Source organism: Chenopodium quinoa, unplaced genomic scaffold, assembly GCF_001683475.1.
Source record: "Chenopodium quinoa cultivar QQ74 unplaced genomic scaffold, ASM168347v1, whole genome shotgun sequence".
NCBI classification, from domain to species: domain Eukaryota; kingdom Viridiplantae; phylum Streptophyta; class Magnoliopsida; order Caryophyllales; family Amaranthaceae; genus Chenopodium; species Chenopodium quinoa.
Window position 1 is genome coordinate 3,469,646 of NW_018742461.1, and position 17,894 is coordinate 3,487,539.

A 17,894-nucleotide genomic window follows, 5' to 3' on the forward strand; every position below is an offset into this window, starting at 1 on the left:
AGCAGTCATTCGGCGACACCCATCCGGGTGAAATCGTTGAAGAGAACAGCTCCCTTCCGGGTGGTACATTGTTCTAGCGATCCAATAACTCAAACGACATTTTCTTAAAAGAAACTTACAGCCGTTAGAAATGATCCATTGCATCTAGGTTTCACCCGGCAAGGACCCTAAAGTGGTCCATCCGGCAAAATGAAATTCCTAGTGGGTTACAGCAACCGGGTGTTATCTAAATACAACCCATCCGATATTTTATTGTACCAACCGGATTAAGGTTAGATCATTCACTGATCACCCATCCGGCTGTCAAATGAAACGGCTGCCTGTCTACTGTTGGAGTAAACAGAGCCATTTCAGGGGCATTTTATTGTACCAGTCGGGTTAAGGTTAGATCACATTGATCACCCATCGCGGCTTCCATGAAACGGCTGCCTAAATGACAGCCGGGGCAGGGTTAGATCAGTCACTGATCACCCATCCGGACGCCAATGAAACGGCTGCCTGTCTACTATTGAAGTAAACAGTTAGCCATTTCAGGGGCATAATATGGTATCGTTACTTCATCCGGCATATATAGAACGGCTGATTATGTAAACCGGATGAGTAAATGAACATAAAAAATCGTATTCAATCGCAAATAATAGAAATAGCAAAACCGACTATGTCGGTTAAATAGATTAATATTTATAAATGGAAATGTTAACCGGACCCCCGTCCGGGAAAGATACATCAAAAATACTCGGCACGCAGGCCGGAAAAAGAAGTTGTAATAAAAAGAAAAATTCATTGTTGTTCCTGTTGCTGCTGTTGCTCTGGCTGCTGCTCCGGCTGCTGCTCCTGAGCCGGCATTTGAGTCTGCGCTGCCTGCTCACCCTCTTGTTCTTCAGCCGAACCTGCCCATTCCTCGAAGGAAGCAGGCGGGTCCAGTCCAAGGACCTTGGCATCGTATACCTCTGAGGCATACTTGTACCTGAGGTCGAAGAACTCATAGTCATAGTCCGGGTGTATGAGCCCCCAGGCGATCTTCATGCGCTCCTAATTGTCAGTCTCGTTCTCAGCAATCAGGCGGCTTTGTTCTTTTTTAAGCTCTTCTTTATGAGCCGCCTGAGTAGAAGCAAGTTCGTTTTTGAGCCGGTTGACATCAGCGCGAAGAACGGCGTTTTCCTTGTCAGCTCCTTCTAAAGCCTTGAGATCGGCTTGGAGAGTTTTGACCTTCAGATCTAGCGCATCCTCCCTCGCCTTCTCCGCATCAACAGCCGCAACAGTTTGCTTCAGCAATTCCTCCTGTTCCAACTCTCGCCGTTTAGTTTCCATGTCATATCTAATGGCATTGTATTGGGAAACATCAATGAGCTCAGATGCCCATCTCTGGGCATCCCTTACCTCCTCTTGCTTCTTGCGCAAGGGGACCAGAAGCCCGTCAACTCTCAGCATCACCTGTGATATCAGCCGGTAGAGGAATGTTAGAATCTATCTTCAAACAACTGAGACGGTAAACAAAGAAATTACAAGAAAGCAATGCATACGGTATAACTTACCTCTGCCAGGAGAGAAGTGATCCAATCAATGCTGACTGTATGCACAGCCGGCACTGCCTCTTTCTCGGTCCGGGTAAGGGTCCGGATCATCCTCTTGGCATACTGTTGATAGTTGGGCCGGCTGGAGGTAGCATCTGCAATTAGAGATTTATCTGTCAGGTGTTGAGCATACGCCTCGCCAATATTCTGACGGCTGCCAGAAGAGTTCCCGGATTGGCAGGCTTGGGTCTTTACGCGCATAGGCCCAAGCGGCCAGGGGGAATCAAAGGCAAAATTCATACCTTTGTCGGATTGTGGGGTAGAATCACCCCCAGCCGCATTGGAGCCAGTACCCGTTTGAGTCTGGCCAGCCGAAGTCGCCGGCTCCTTCGCACTCTCATCCACCACTTCAATGGTGGGAGCAATACCACTAAGGCTTTTGCCTCCAGTGGTGGGCCTGCCTCCTACAGGCGGTTTTGAAATAATCATAGCCGGCGGGGGGACCGGCAATTTTAATACCTTAGCAGCAGGCAGAGGAATGTCCCCCGCCGGTCTTTTGACCATTTTAGACAGAGAGCGAGGAACACCCTTGTTCCCAGCCTGCAAATATAAAAAACCAACCGGTTAATATCAAACACAGGGTACAAATGCTACAACCGGTGAAATTGAGAGAATAAATGTTACCCCGCCGTCTTTAGCCGCCAGCTGCGACTTCTTTTTCTCAATTTGCTCTTTCCGGAGCAGAGCGGCTGAGGTAGCTGGTGTCTTTTCCTTCGAAAGCTTCTCCATCGCAACGCCTGCAGAAACAAAACGGTTAATATTTTGTACAGCATACCAACGTCAGGCGGCTGGGGCCGGTGGTAAGTAAAAACCTACTCTTAGTAAACATGGTGCTAAGGTTGCAGGCGGAGAGAAATGCCTCATCCTTGAACCAGTCCGGGTGGGGCACCCAGAACTGAGGAACTATAATCTCACTCCCATCATCCAGGAGGGAGGTTGTCTTTTTGAAGAGGCCCTTCTGCATGATTTTATCCCATGCCTCGCTTGGCACTCTAGGCAGGGCACACTTCCTACCAAGCAAAGTCGGGTGCTTATTATATCTACGCAGCCGGCGATTAAGTTGAGGAGATGGAGAAGAGACGACATAAAATTTGCTCTTCCAGCTACTCCATTTGGATGGTTTGTCCAATGTCATCATATATTCCGGGTGCGTGGTCAGAGTATACCATGCGTTCCACCCATCCGGCGCCCTGCTGAGATAATGCATGTGCGCAAAGGCTTCCCAGCTGGGTTTGACATCCTGCATCTCGCAGGCGGCAATGTATCCAAGTATGTTGACCCATGAGTTGGGGGTCAACTGCCATACGCCCAAATCGTACCCCCTTAATATGGCTTTGATGCAGTGGTGAAGGGGGAAACGGAGGCCGGCTGTGAATGCCGCCTCATAGCAGCCGAAATAGTTGTCGGCATTATCTACATCGTCGGTCCATACGACGCTTGCCTCAACAGGCGGGACAACCACTTCCCAGCCTTCCCCTACCGGTTTCTTCTCTAAGAAAGCAGGGAGTGTAGCATTTAGAGTAACCACATCTCTGGCAGACATGGTCATGTCAGTAGGGTCACCAGCAGCCGGCCACTTATAAGCTTCTTGGTCTACCGGGTCGGCCGTCTCAGGAGACTCTTCATCAGGGCCAGACTCCTCATTACCGGCTGACCCTTCTCCGGATCCCTCGCCGGCTTCCTCTTCGGATCCCTCGCCGGCTTCCTCTCCGGATTCCTCACCATTGGAACCAGAGCTATCCAAGATACTGTCACCCGGGGTGCTAGATGTACTTGGAGAATTTTGTGGAACTTCCTCATTAGGACCTTCCTCAGCCGGTTCCCCGGCTTGTTCTTGATTTATAGGGACAGTCGGGTCAGCGGCTGCATCATCGGACTGGTAGTCAGGGTCGATTGTCGTCACTCTGATCCGAGCCATTCTGTCCTGCACATGAACAGAGACGGTCGGATTCAATGTAGGTGAAGGTTGTCCCAAGCACCCCCAGACGGCAATCCCAGTCCTAGACTCAGCCGTCCCTGGTGACCGGCTGACCACAGTCGTAGGCTGTGCCGTGTGTGTATTGGTGGAGTCCATATCCTAATGCTATGCAACCGGAAATAAAAGAATGTGACAAGTATGGGATGCAGGCGGTACCTTAGAAAATTGAGATTGGATTAAGATGATGGCTTGAAACCCCCACAGGTGGAAGTCTCCGAATGTGTTTAAAGCTGAAATAAAGAAAAATGGATCAGATATATAAAATGGAATCATTCAAAAGACCCCCATACGGTTAAAATCCGGATGGACTCTATTTGTATGTTTGAGAAAAAGCTACAGGCTGCTCAAACAACCCCCATACGGTTAGATGACGGATGGGTACAATTTGAATGTTTGAGAAAGCCAAGGCTGCTCAAAACACCCCCATGCGGTTAAATACCGGATGGGGGTTATTTGAATGATGTTTGAGAAAAAAGCCAAGGCTGCTCAAACCACCCCCATGCGGTCAAATACCGGATGGGGGTTATTTGAATGTTGTTTGAGAAAAAGCCAAGGCTGCTCAAACCACCCCCATGCGGTCAAATACCGGATGGGGGGTATTTGAATGTTGTTTGAGAAAAAGCCAAGGCTGCTCAAACCACCCCCATGCGGTCAAATACCGGATGGGGGGTATTTGAATGTTGTTTGAGAAAAAGCCAAGGCTGCTCAAACCACCCCCATGCGATCAAATACCGGATGGGGGGTATTTGAATGTTGTTTGAGAAAAAGCCAAGGCTGCTCAAACCACCCCCATGCGGTCAAATACCGGATGGGGGTTATTTGAATGTTGTTTGAGAAAAAGCCAAGGCTGCTCAAACCACCCCCATGCGGTCAAATACCGGATGGGGGGTATTTGAATGTTGTTTGAGAAAAATCCAAGGCTGCTCAAACCACCCCCATGCGGTCAAATACCGGATGGGGGTTATTTGAATGTTGTTAGAAAAAGCCAAGGCTGCTCAAACCACCCCCATGCGGTTATATACCGGATGGGGGTTATTTGAATGTTGTTTAAGAAAAAGCCAAGGCTGCTCAAACCACCCCCATGCGGTCAAATACCGGATGGAGGGTATTTGAATGTTGTTTGAGAAAAAGCCATGGCTGCTCAAACCACCCCCATGCGGTCAAACACCGGATGGGGGTTATTTGAATGTTGTTTGAGAAAAAGCCAAGGCTGCTCAAACCACCCCCATGCGGTTATATACCGGATGGGGGTTATTTGAATGATGTTTGAGAAAAAGCCAAGGCTGCTCAAACCAACCCCATGTGGTTATATACCGGATGGGGGTTATTTGAATGATGTTTGAGAAAGCCAAGGCTGCTCAAACCACCCCCATGCGGTAAAATGCCGGATGGGGGTGCATTGAGCGCATCTTAAAAACTTTGAAAAATCCAAACCGGTTGGGGTTTTTGAAATCATTTCTTGATGAACTCAGAATTACCCCAGGCGGTGTTAAAGGATAAATTTATTGAAGGTTCAAACACCCCCCAGACGGTGATAATCCGGATGGGGGTGTTTAGAATGCATAGTGTTTAAAAGTTGAAAACCCCTCAGATGGGGCTATGCCGGCTGAGGGAGAAGATTCAAGAAATGGGATATGGGTTAAAGGCCCCCCAGGCGGCATGAAACCCGGATGGGTTGAAATGTTTGAAATCGTCAAAAGCTAAGTAAAAAAGAAAAAGGACAGCCGGTACCTTAGATACTGAAGAAAGGGAACCCAACCGGTCGCCGGATGTGCGTAATTTGAAAATGCCGGATGAAGGAAAACTAAGGAAATAATGCAGCCGGTAGCGGAGCGCGCTCAGAAATTTTTTGAAAAATATGTAAAGTGAGGAGGAGAGAGAGCGTGTCTTGTATTTATAGAAGGAGCAGAAGGCGAAACGATGCCTTCTGCCCTAAAAACTTGAAATTTGAAAAAAGGAGGGAAGGAGACGAACCGTCTCCTCCCATGCGTCTGACACTAGTCACAGGTGACATGTGGACATTCCACGTCACACCTGTGAGGGGCAGATGTTTAGGGTAAAAATACCCTAAGACATGTGGCCCAGTAAAGGCCTACCACGTGTCAAGCTTGCAACGGTCAGCAAAGGCCCAATCCCTTTGCGACACGTGTCATTGTACCCTAATTGAGGTACAGTTCTCCCTACTATAAATAGTAAGGGCAGACCTCATTAATGGGGATCGAATCATTTTCCCACAAACCAACAAAACACAAATCCCCTTACAAATGCTCTCAAATCGAGAAGCATTTATTGCCTTATTTCCACATTTAGAAAGAGACTAACTTAATCTTCGGAGGCGGAACACCCCAGCCCCACCCGGAGTATTCCGTTATTTGTGCAGGTACAGGCGAAGGAAGGAGCATTCTAGGAAATTGTAACTCTCCCGTAGGACACATAAAAAACCCCCAAACAGGTCTGTTTGCACAGGCCCTTAGCCGGCCCTGAGTGTGACAAAGGGACCGTGAATAAATTCCTTGTGTATTGCAAGTGAATCCTCCTTGTATTATTGATGAAGCCGATTATTCTAGTTCTAGATTAAACGTCAATATACAGAATCTACTAATATAGTGTCAGTAACATCAACTACTTGATTTGGAAATATTAACGTTCTCCTTCTTATACAAGAATATATTAGGTAACACAACTTTTGGCCCGACCAGCTTTAATCTAGATAAACAAGAATATATTCTACTTGATATTGATATGTTTAACTTCTGATGTCAAAAAAATAAAATAAACAAGAACATGTTCTAGTTGCTTGTAGGACATTTCTCAATTCTTATTGTAACGAACTTAAGTTATTTCACCCCCTAATTGGCCCAGCCAGCTTTAATCTAGATAAACAAGAATATATTCTACTTGATATTGATATGTTTAATTCTGATGTCAAAAAAAAAAATAATAATAATAAAAAAAAAAAAAAAAAAAAAAAAACACAAGAACATATTCTAGTTGCTTGTAGGACATTTCTCAATTCTTATTATAACGCACTTAAGTTATTTCACCCCCTAATAATAAAATATTCAATTCGTGATATATATATATATATATATATATATATATATATATATATATATACTTACATAGGCTTACAATAAAATTAAGAAAACAGAAATGTAGCCATTGATTACTAGCTTCATGGACGAGTGAACCCATTAACTTACTAATTGTATTTGGGCGAAGATACATATGATGTCAAACGAATAGGTATATTAAAATAAAAGATTTGATGTAATTTACCAAGTATTTAGGCGGGATATAATTTCAAAAAAACCTTACACGTGTCCCTCAATGATGTAATAATCAACAACTTGTTTCAGTAGATGTGCAATTAAATCTGAATTTTAACAGAGAAGTATTTTCAGTTTAGGTTTCAACATTAGGGCCAACTATTAGGCTGTGCAAATAGGCATAGAACAGGGTCACACAACTCTAGATAGAGGCCCAAAATCTGACATTAATAATCAAGTATTTATAAAATAAATATTAGTGCTTTTGAACATATGTATCTGTATTATTTGTCATACTTGGTAGGAGGATTTTACATAATGCCTGATACGTAGGGTAAATCTTGTTGCTTCTTACTTTGTATAATTATTTTTTATCATCATGTTTTAAATCTAAATTTAAATAAATGTATAGGTAATCTCACGTGAAAATGACATAAAAGTTGATTTATAACAATTTTTTTCAAAATATAAATAAATGAAGTATCCCAACATTTACAACCACGCATTATCTAACCCTTACCCATATGCGAGGGATGTACTATGTATATTATTCTGAGATAAAAGTTGCATTATCCATTGACTCAAGCACTTCTGGAGTAATCATTAATCAAGATTCTCCTTATAAAAAATTGCATGTTTTGAACGCAATTCAAGTAATGTTTATTATACTATACATCCAGATTTCGTGAGTTGAACTGGATCATCAAATTTTAATTTTGAGAGTTGCACGTATCAAATTAAAAGTGTTATTTTTTTTTTTTTTTGGAAATAATACATATGAACAATTTTTTTTTTTTTTCCATTTAATAAAAATATATGGAAAAGTTTGCTGGGCAATATGGTGGTTTTTTCATGGTTGTTAAATCGTGAAACGCTAATGGCCAAAAATGAAAAAGTACCATTACCACAACAAAGGAATTTTAAATCTTCAAATCTAAGATTCCAAATGGGACAACAAAAAGAAAACGAAGGGAGCATATTTTTCTTGTCGAATTATACTCTTTCTCTCTTTTTCTTTTTTAAAGTCATGAATTTGCATGCCTAGAAACTTCATTACAAGTATTTATTTATTTATTTATTTATTTCGATACTTTCATGTTTGGATTACTATTAATTTTATATTAATCATAACATGGAAATAATTTTGGGGTGAAATGACTAGTGCGTAGTACATTCCATGAGTATTGGGAATGGTTTGGACGCTGTCAATTTTATGAATAAAAGAATCCATTGCGATAAGAAATATCCTACAATATTAGTCAAATCTATCAAATTTAAGTAGAATATGTTCTTGTTCCTCCACCGCCACCCCAAAACAAAAAAAAAAGAATATGTTCTTGTTGATCACAAAAACTTTTCTGTGCACCCGGTTTACAATAAATTAGTGTACATCAAAGATTTTTAGGGTAACTTGTAGCTAATTTGAGGTAATTTTAACTTTTTTTCGGTAACTTTCAACCTGGTATGATTTAAAGTATATAAACAATGGAATAAGTTTTATAGGGTGATTTTCTTAGTTTCACGCATTGAAATTTGATGTTTACTGATTTAAAGAAGGTAATTATAGGTAAAGCATGACTTACTTTTATTTAAATCAAAGTAGGGTACCTTTTATTTAATTTGGGGTAACATTTAATCATTTTAGGACAATTATTTGACGGATGTATAATATTTATTATACATGTGGTTTTTTTTAAAAGTTTGTGCTAAATAAAAGCAGGCCAAAAGTTGTGTTAGCTAGATAGGGTAACCTAAGGTATAAGAAGGAGAACGTTAATATTTCCAAATTAAATTGTTGATGTTACTGGCTCTATATTTGTAGATTCTGTATATTGACGTTTAATCTAGAACTAGAATAATCGGCTTCATCAATAATACAAGGAGGATTCACTTGCAATACACAAGGAATTTATTCACGGTTCCTTTGCCACACTATATATATCATTGTTATGTCGACAATCGTAACATAGTTTCTACACTATAACTTGTGAACGTACTATTATTAGCTAAGTTGTTTCACCTTTAATTTGTAACCTAATAATATGGCTCAACTCCAGGTACCTATGATTTTTCTTTAGCTTATCTTATCCTGTCATAATTCATTTGCACGTATTCCATGCTATATTATTATACAGAATTTTAATTTTTATTATATTATAAATTGTTGTAGAGGTACGGACCATATGGTGACAAAGAGGCCGTAGAAAACTTTTCGTTCAAACTCGAAGGATCTGATAGAATCAAAGAAATAATTGTGAGGGCGGGTTTCATTGTGGATGCAATCGGGCTCACCGTGACTAGCTACAACGGGAGTAGTGATACTTCCATGTTTGGTGGCAATGGCGGACTTGAATACAAGGTCTTATATATAGTTCTTCCGTTTCAAAATAAATGACACATTAATTTTTAACATTAATTACAAATTTTATGTTGAAATTTTTATTTATATAAATTAAAAAAAAAAAAAAAAAAACATAGTCATATTAGATCTTGTTGAAATTCTCTTAATGTGTATTTTTAAAATATTAATTTTTAATAATTTTTACTTATTGGTAATTATAGATATTTACATTTGAATTTATGCATTAGCTAACGTGATAAATGATATTTGTTATCTACTTTGGAATAGAAAAGTATACCTATCGCGAATTTTTTATTTTTAGACTTTGGTTTAATTAGCTTCCTTTCGATCATAATCATAATCGTAATCATAATTTTAATTGATTTGTGTCATATAGATTAAGCTCAAGATTGGTGAATACATAACTGGGATAAGTGGGAGGACCAAAGATTCATTAATATCGAAACTGAGGATACATACTAATTTGAACCAGCGTGGACACGGGCCGTATGGAAATAATGAACTCAAAGGCGGCTGTGAATTTAAGTCTCCAATGCCATTACCTGAAAATGACCGTTTCGTTGGATTCTTTGGAACTGCTCATGACAACCTTGTTTCCATTGGTCTCTATGTTGAAAAGGTAATGTCTACGTTTCACTCAAACAGTCTTTCAGAAATGCAGAAAATTAAGAGATCTTAGCTTGTTTGGTAGAAGAAACGTTTTACTATGTCATGCATTGAAATCATATAGATCATCGCGATGCATTTCTCTTCAATATATTATGATCGAAATTGAATTACTCATAGTTGTTGAGCTATTAATTCAAAGGAAAATCTATTAGAAAATACCTTTTAATACGTAGTAAAAAAGGAACTTATATCGGTATTAGATTGTGAGTTGGGACCTTACTCTATATATGTTTCGGTTGTTGAAGACCGTATTTTGGCATTAGCCATTATATATGTTAGGCATGTATGTGATATTAAAAAAAGATACCCTTCCAATGTCTCGTTTTAAGAGTTGGTTTTAGCTGCAGCATTTGGAAAATGGTACTATTCATGTCATATTTAATCATTTTTATTGATTTATGCAGTGGGCTAAATAAACTCATGTGAGATTCTGTTAGGTCCGTCTCGATTTACATTTTCACATTATCAAATTTTTATATTTTTTACTTATCTGTAATTAGAAATATATAAAGATTTGAAATAATGCATTGACAAATGTTAAAATCGGAACGCTGCAAATAAAAGAGAATGGAGAAAGTATCATAAACATCTAGCTTGATCTTGTATCTAGTCATTACATATGTATGCAAACGAATGCATTTCATGTAATTTTTTTTTTCCAAGTGCCATGATGACCTCAAAACTTTAACCAAACAATTTTCACTGCTTGAAAATAGCAACAGGCAAACCTAGATATTTCTAGTAATTTTTTTTCAAAATTTGACCTTAAACTAGGTCATTAAGGCCCAAAAAGGCACGCAAAATGTGATTTTTTGACATACAACATGAGACATTTCTTGTAATTTTTTTACCAATTTTATTTGAGCGTAAATTAGACGTAAAGTGTCAAAATTAGCATTAAAACCTTAATTGAGCAATTTTTCTGCTAGCAAATCGAGAAATTAAAGGTAGCGGAGTCTTTTATAATATCACGTGTCAATCAACACCGAACTTCGGTGGTCAACTCAGGTAAGGTCCTAACTCACGACCACAAATCGCTTATAAGGTCTCTTTTGCTAATTTTCTTTCCTTTCTTACAAAATAGACAACATAAAAGGTCATTTCTAACAAATACTACAATAGTAGTATATGTGGTATTGTAAGGGTTAAGTACTTAAAATCAGGGAAATCATGGATCCTGTGTTGACAAGGTAACATCTTTGCTGTATAAAGTAATGTAACACTTTCAAATAACAATTTCAATATTGAACAATCACAAAAAAAAAAAAAATTCTTTTTCTTTGTGTAATTAATTAATAAAATAGGTATTTATTACAATGATTGCAGCAAAGTCAGACCGTCGAGAAACTCGGGCCTTTTGGCTATCAGACAGGGCAACAATGGTCTATAATGCTTGAACCCTGTGAAAATTTCAGAGAGATAATCATAAAGACTGGCGCAATTGTTGATGCATTCACGTTTGTCACAACAAACACTCGTCGAAAGTTCGGCGGTGATGGTGGAAATGCTGAACACAAGGTCACAACCTCCTCCGATGCTCTATTCAGTTTGTTTCTATTGACGTATTATTATTAGCTTAATGAACCACTAATTTATTACTCGCACTGGTTTTTTTTAAATGACACAATTTGACCGGTACAGAGTTTTAGGGATTTTATTGACTATAATAAAATAAGATAAAAGTGGAGTAAATACGGTAATAAAAATTATAAGAACAAATAGTAGAATTATTATTTTATTGAAAAGCAAAGTGGTGTAAAAGGAAGTGGGGATCATGGGAGAAGTGAGAAACCATAAAATAAGAGAGCGAGAGTGGGGCCCATTAGTAGGTAAAGATATATTATTAAAAAAAAATAATACAACCTGTTTGTATTATATGCAACTTTGGTGTATATAATACGAATCAGAGGTAGTATTTAGGGATTTTCAAAAGAGTAAGTGTGTCACTTAAAAATGATCGAATAAGAAAAATGTGTCATTTAAAAAAATGGAGGGAGTATGTAAAAAGTTATCTCAAATCGAAAAAAAAAATCTATCAAAAATTTAAGTTGATGATTGAAGCCATCTATGATAGATTTATTTAAATAAGTATTCTATCAGCTATTTTTGTTATTGACTTATTATTATTATTATTAGCATAATGAGCCACTAAGATGTGAAAAGTTATCTTCAATTCATGTACAGATTACACTCCAATCTGGCGAATTTATAACTAATGTAAGTGGGTGGATTGGAGAATGGCACGAAAATCGTTGCTTGACGAAGCTTAAGATACATACCAATATGCGTATGGATGGTTACGGACCTTTTGGAGGTGGACCGTACACGAATTATTTGTCTCAATTTCGCTCACAAGTACCATCAGGTGGTCGCGTTGTTGGATTTTTTGGAACCATACACAAGAACTATGTTGAGTCTATTGGACTCTATGTCAAACAGGTACTATATTAATGTTTCTTCACTATTAATTCACAAACTATATTCTTGTTCATTAATTTTTTGGGCAACTGAAAATTTCAACTCGTCCCGAAATCACTACAAGAAATATAATTTTGGGCAACATAAAATTTCATCGCCCGAAAATCCATTTTCGTTGCCCATAGTCTTGTGCAACGACTTTCAACCCGTAGTAGAGTCGACGCCCTTGTTTGTTTCGGCTACGAGTTTAGTTTTGTTGCACGAGATGATATTTGGGCGACAAAACAGATCTGTTGCACAATATATATATATATATATATATATATATATATATATATATATATATATATATATATATATATATATATATATATATATTTTTCCAACCCTCAAAGTTGAATTTAAAATATACATGCGTATAGACTGAGATGACAACAGTTTTGTCGACCTAATTGTTTTGGGTCATGAAAATATGTTTTGTTGCTCAAAATTCCATTATTCATAATCATATGTACGACGACTTTTTAGTTGCCCAAAGCCTATGTTGGGTGACGAGTTTTTATTTTTTTCTAAGCAAATTCTCACCGTTCTCTTAGCTGCCTAGTTGCATTACGCAACAAATATATACATTTTCATAATATCAATTTTTTAAATAAATTTACTATATCATAATTTAAGATATTTAAGTTATAAAATGTGCGTTGCGATATAAAAAACAGATATAGTATTTCAAAGATGAGAACTCAATTTAATTACTTCACTTGAACGGAAAAATGGAAAATACGACATTGTGCATAACCATATCAAATAGCTAATTTAGTAATTAAGATGATATGGAAGATCATAAATAGCAAACCAATGTACTTAACATGTACTTGATTAATCTATTACAATATTTATATTTAAAGTAACAACTCAACAAAAGTTATCATGCCCCTTCTTCAAAGCCCGTTCGACTTAAAATGTGAATGCAACATGGACCATTTTTACCAAGTGCTAAATTTCCACCTAAATTGAGGAGTATATGAGATTTGAACATGTATGCATAAATAGCTAAATTTTGTACCAAATTGTCATCGGCTTTATATTTTTAAACTAAGCTAGTGTTCACTAATTTTAACTAACCTTTTGAACTGGTCAACCTTAATCTTGTGGTTGAGTTGCCCATCTCCAAAAAAAAATGAAAAATGAAAAATCTTATAATTGAGGCCTAATAATATGATTTATCGTAAAACACTAATATATTATTATTAGTTTTATTACGCATTTATATGCAACTAATACTTTTATTTTTATTCGTTTTCATGTTCAGTAATCAATCAAGATTGCTAGGTGTTGTTCATGTCTTTTGTTACCATAATGGGCGTTCAGCTAGCTTTCAACTAATATGAAGTTATCGTGTACTTTGTATGCATAAATAAGGTCTTCCACGATATATGTGTTGTGGAATTTCTATGTTTTCAATAAGCCATGTATAATGTACACTACAAAGTTGCCTGTGTTGTTATATATATCTTGTATCTTTAGTGTGGTTACGTACCATACACTAAAATATATTTTCTTCTTATATATGTACATAATCTTGTAATCACATGTTATCAAATTATAAGACAAAAGCTAACGAACGCCTCGAGAACGTTCAATGACTATATATATAAGTGATAATATATTAATTAAATTGAAATAAGCACTGATTACACTGATTAATGCGTAGTTTTGAAATGCATTCTTATATTAATACTCCATCTGTTTTAATCTTCACATTTACATTTACAAGTACTATATACACGTGTTGGTAATTCATATTATGAACACCAATTTTTCACTCTCTCTCCCTACTTAGCTTATATAATAGAGGTAAATGTATATTTTTTATCGCACATATCTTTAATTTCACATTATTAAAAATTATAAACATAAAATATTAATAATGTAATTATCGAGATGAATCAAATTAAACTAGGCCTCTTATAACTATTTTTTTTTTTTATACATAGAGAAGTAAGAATTTAAAACATTCATATGACAAATCCTTTCGTCTCAAAAACAAATATTATTTTTAATACATTTTTAATAAATAAAAATTTGACAAATAAAAATAGTACCTTAGTTCTTTTATATTTTACTCCATCTATTTTTTAATATTGCATTATTTTGACTTATACACTATTCAATGATCATATACTCTCTTTCACTTAACTATTTTTACAAAATAAAGTTGATAAATATAAACCCATGAGAAACACTCAGAATACTTTTTTAGTTTTTATAAGGAAAGTTAATTTATTATTAAAAATGAGTCCACATGTTGGATTTGGACCGTATTCAAATCTCAAAAGTAAGATAAATTCGAAGGATCTAGTTTCTATAAAATGAATACAAATCTATCTGAATCGAGTCTAGGATCAATCGCCATCTCTAGTTCCAAGACTTCCAGGCCAGTCAAACGAGCATTCTTATTTATCAATTAAATTTTGATTAATGGATTTGATCCATATGTAAAGGACCAATGCAACACACACACATACACACATAACATTACTTTTATTTATCAAAACTTTGTCCGATTTATTTTAATAAATCTAAAATTTAAATTATATTTTTAACTCTGCATTAAAGAGATATTTTATTTTATTGTACACAATAGGTCACTAACCTATTATAGTATGGTGACATGGACATGACATGTGTCAACACCTAATTGAAAAAAAAACTAAACTCAAACTCTTCATTTTCCTAACCACCAGCATCGGTCACCCATTACCCGGCCCTTTCCCTTCCCCCACCACTGGGACTACCTCTTGTTACCGAAACCACCACTGCCATGTTAAAAATGTAATCTAGAAAAATCTAATTAGTAAAATCTACAATTAGCTAGATATTTCTAGAATAGCCTAGTGTCTTAAGAGAAATCTAGAGAAAGCTAGTAGATAGGAGTAGAGTAGTATGTCGGTGAAGGAGCATGTAAACCGACCTACACCACTATATATACTAGCACTTGGTCATGCAAATGTAAGCTATCCCCATGCAATAATACTTCAAATTTTATCCCACCACTACTTCCACTCACCTAAATTCTAACATTTGGTATCAAGAGCCACAAATTCCCAAAGCCTTCCTACAATATCATACACATATTAGCCCAAACACAACATAATATATAATGGCCAATAACAATGTAAGTTTTCCCATTCCAATTTTTGGGGGAGAAATTTATGATTTCTGGAAGATCAAAATGAAGACAATGTTACGATCATATGGACTATGGAGTTATGCCGACAAAGGCTATAACGAACCTGAAGATGAAAGCAGCCTAAGTGATGCTCAAAGGAAGAGACTTGAGGAGGAAAGGATGAAGGATGAAAAGGCATTATATCTTATACAAAATGCAGTGAAAGATACCATTTTTCCAAGAATTATGAGGGCTAATTCAGCAAAGGAGGCATGGGAGATTCTACAACAAGAGTTCCAGGGAGATAGCAAGGTGAGAAGTATCAAACTTCAATCTTTAAGAAGAGATTTTGAAAATTTAAAGATGAAAGATAATGAGTTGGTTAAAGATTATTTTTCAAGAATTATCGAGATTGTTAATCAAATGAAATCATATGGAGAAGAAATTTCGGATGAAAAAATTGTGAAGAAAATTTTAGTATCATTAAATGACAAATTTGATAATATAGTTACAATAATTGAAGAAACAAAAGATTTATCCAACATAACTGTTGAACAACTTATGGGATCTCTGGAGTCTCACGAACAAAGAAAAAATCGTCAAAGTAATGATGAAGACATGATGGAGACCGCGCTTGCAGCAAAATTTTCTCTTAAACCAAGAGAAATCAAGAAAAATGGGTCCATGAAGAAGGCCGAGGGTGAAGATGAAGAAGATTCACCAAAATACAAAGGTATGGAGAATAAATTATTTTGTAAAATTTGTAAGAGAACTAACCATGATAGTGCAGATTGCTACTTCAAAGGAAAAGCACAATGTTGGATATGCAAAAAGTTCGGCCATGTTGGAAAGAATTGCAGGTTCAAGAAAGCTGATGTGGAAATTGCCAATTTTGGCAAGGAAGATAATGAAGAAAGCTTGTTTTGAAGAAGAAAATAAGAGGTTTCTAATGACAAGTGCATTAGCAGAAATATTTGGTGACATGAGCACCAAAATTAAAAGGAAAAATAAAGGAGATATATTCGAAAGGAGAATTTAGGAGATCTCTGGTGACATGAGCATCAGATCAGTTAGAAAGATGGTAACACGAGTACCAAAATTAAACAACAAAATTAAGGTTGGTAACATGAGTACCAACACAATGACAAGAAGAAAAGTCAAGATTAGAAGTTTTCGGTGACAACAAGAAGAGACAACATCAGAGGCCGTTGGTGACAAGAGCATCAACAAAACCGAAAGAATATTTTGAGAAGACGACGTATAGTTTAGAGTACAAGATTTTTCAGATTAAGGGGGAGTGTTAAAAATGTAATCTAGAAAAATCTAATTAGTAAAATCTACAATTAGCTAGATATTTCTAGAATAGCCTAGTGTCTTAAGAGAAATCTAGAGAAAGCTAGTAGATAGGAGTAGAGTAGTATGTCGGTGAAGGAGCATGTAAACCGACCTACACCACTATATATACTAGCACTTGGTCATGCAAATGTAAGCTATCCCCATGCAATAATACTTCAAATTTTATCCCACCACTACTTCCACTCACCTAAATTCTAACATGCCAAAACCACCCGGCCTTTTTTTATCCCCATACCACTGAAATTATAGTGAAACAAAGGGTATGGAAAGGGAAAGGGGTAGCCGGACAGAAAAAAAGAAAGGGTAAGGGGCTATTGGAAAGGGAGAAAAGTGGAAGGGGCTTTGCGAATAAGGGGACAAGGTAGGGAATTCTGTTCAAATGAATGAAAACAATAAATGAAAATAATCCCTAAAGTTCAAATTTATACTATGATAAAATAATTTACTCGTACATCAGGTCATCATCATCAGTTATCTAGAACCAATAAATGAAAAAATCGCTAAAGTTCAAATTATTAAAAGATAATCAAATGTTGAGATTAATAAAGATAATTCGGCCAAAATTGGAAAAAATACAATAATTTTTCATAATTTATACTTTATATTAAATCTTATGTGCATAAACACCAGCACTCCTATCTACTAGCAAAATTACTCTTTACAAATTCTTTCTTTAAGTCTCTTGCTCTCTTCTTATCCAACTACTTCCCTTGCTCAGCTCCCTAGCGGCTAACCTTTTCATCAATCTAATCTGTCATCACCGGCAGAGTTGTCATCACTAAGTCGACCTCACGCTGCTTCTTTAGTGGTTCTGCATGCCTTTTGTAGGCATCGCACGAAGTGCGCCTGTGTAGGAATGTTATGAATATGCCTAGCTATTGTAGGAAGTGAGATTCAACTACTATGCCGAAGGATGGAAGGAGGGTGCCGCCTACATATTTTCTTAGGAACTTGTAAATCATTTATAGAATATAAAAGTTACACCCCATTCATAATCTATGAGATTTCTAACTCCATAGTATTTGCGAACCATAAATGGATATTCGGAGATGAAGTACCAAAATGAGTTAAGAAGTCAACTCCGCCCATATTGGCC

The 17,894-nt window shown here is 36.8% G+C and overlaps 2 protein-coding genes across 2 annotated transcripts; both read left to right on the plus strand.

Annotated features, from left to right (window-relative positions):
- Positions 1–8,651: 8,651 nt before the first annotated feature.
- On the plus strand, positions 8,652–13,921 carry LOC110718793. Its single transcript, XM_021897698.1, has 6 exons — positions 8,652–8,878; positions 8,992–9,180; positions 9,560–9,802; positions 11,179–11,370; positions 12,037–12,291; positions 13,583–13,921. Exons 1-6 carry the CDS (start codon positions 8,864–8,866, stop codon positions 13,583–13,585), a joined length of 897 nt encoding a protein of 298 aa, XP_021753390.1. The 5' UTR covers positions 8,652–8,863; the 3' UTR covers positions 13,586–13,921.
- A 1,512-nt stretch (positions 13,922–15,433) lies between these two features.
- LOC110718975 lies at positions 15,434–16,369 on the plus strand. The gene has a single exon (XM_021897912.1). The coding sequence runs from the start codon at positions 15,434–15,436 to the stop codon at positions 16,367–16,369; it is 936 nt and encodes a 311-aa protein (XP_021753604.1).
- The last annotated feature ends 1,525 nt before the right edge of the window (positions 16,370–17,894 follow it).

Excerpts from the sequence above, each read along its gene's own strand:
- LOC110718793 (XM_021897698.1), top strand. Across the intron at positions 9,181-9,559 it reads ATGGCGGACTTGAATACAAG|ATTAAGCTCAAGATTGGTGA; the intron begins GTCTTATATATA and ends TGTGTCATATAG. Across the intron at positions 9,803-11,178 it reads TTGGTCTCTATGTTGAAAAG|CAAAGTCAGACCGTCGAGAA; the intron begins GTAATGTCTACG and ends CAATGATTGCAG.
- LOC110718975 (XM_021897912.1), top strand. The coding sequence starts at position 15,434 with ATGGCCAATAACAATGTAAGTTTTCCCATTCCAATTTTTGGGGGAGAA.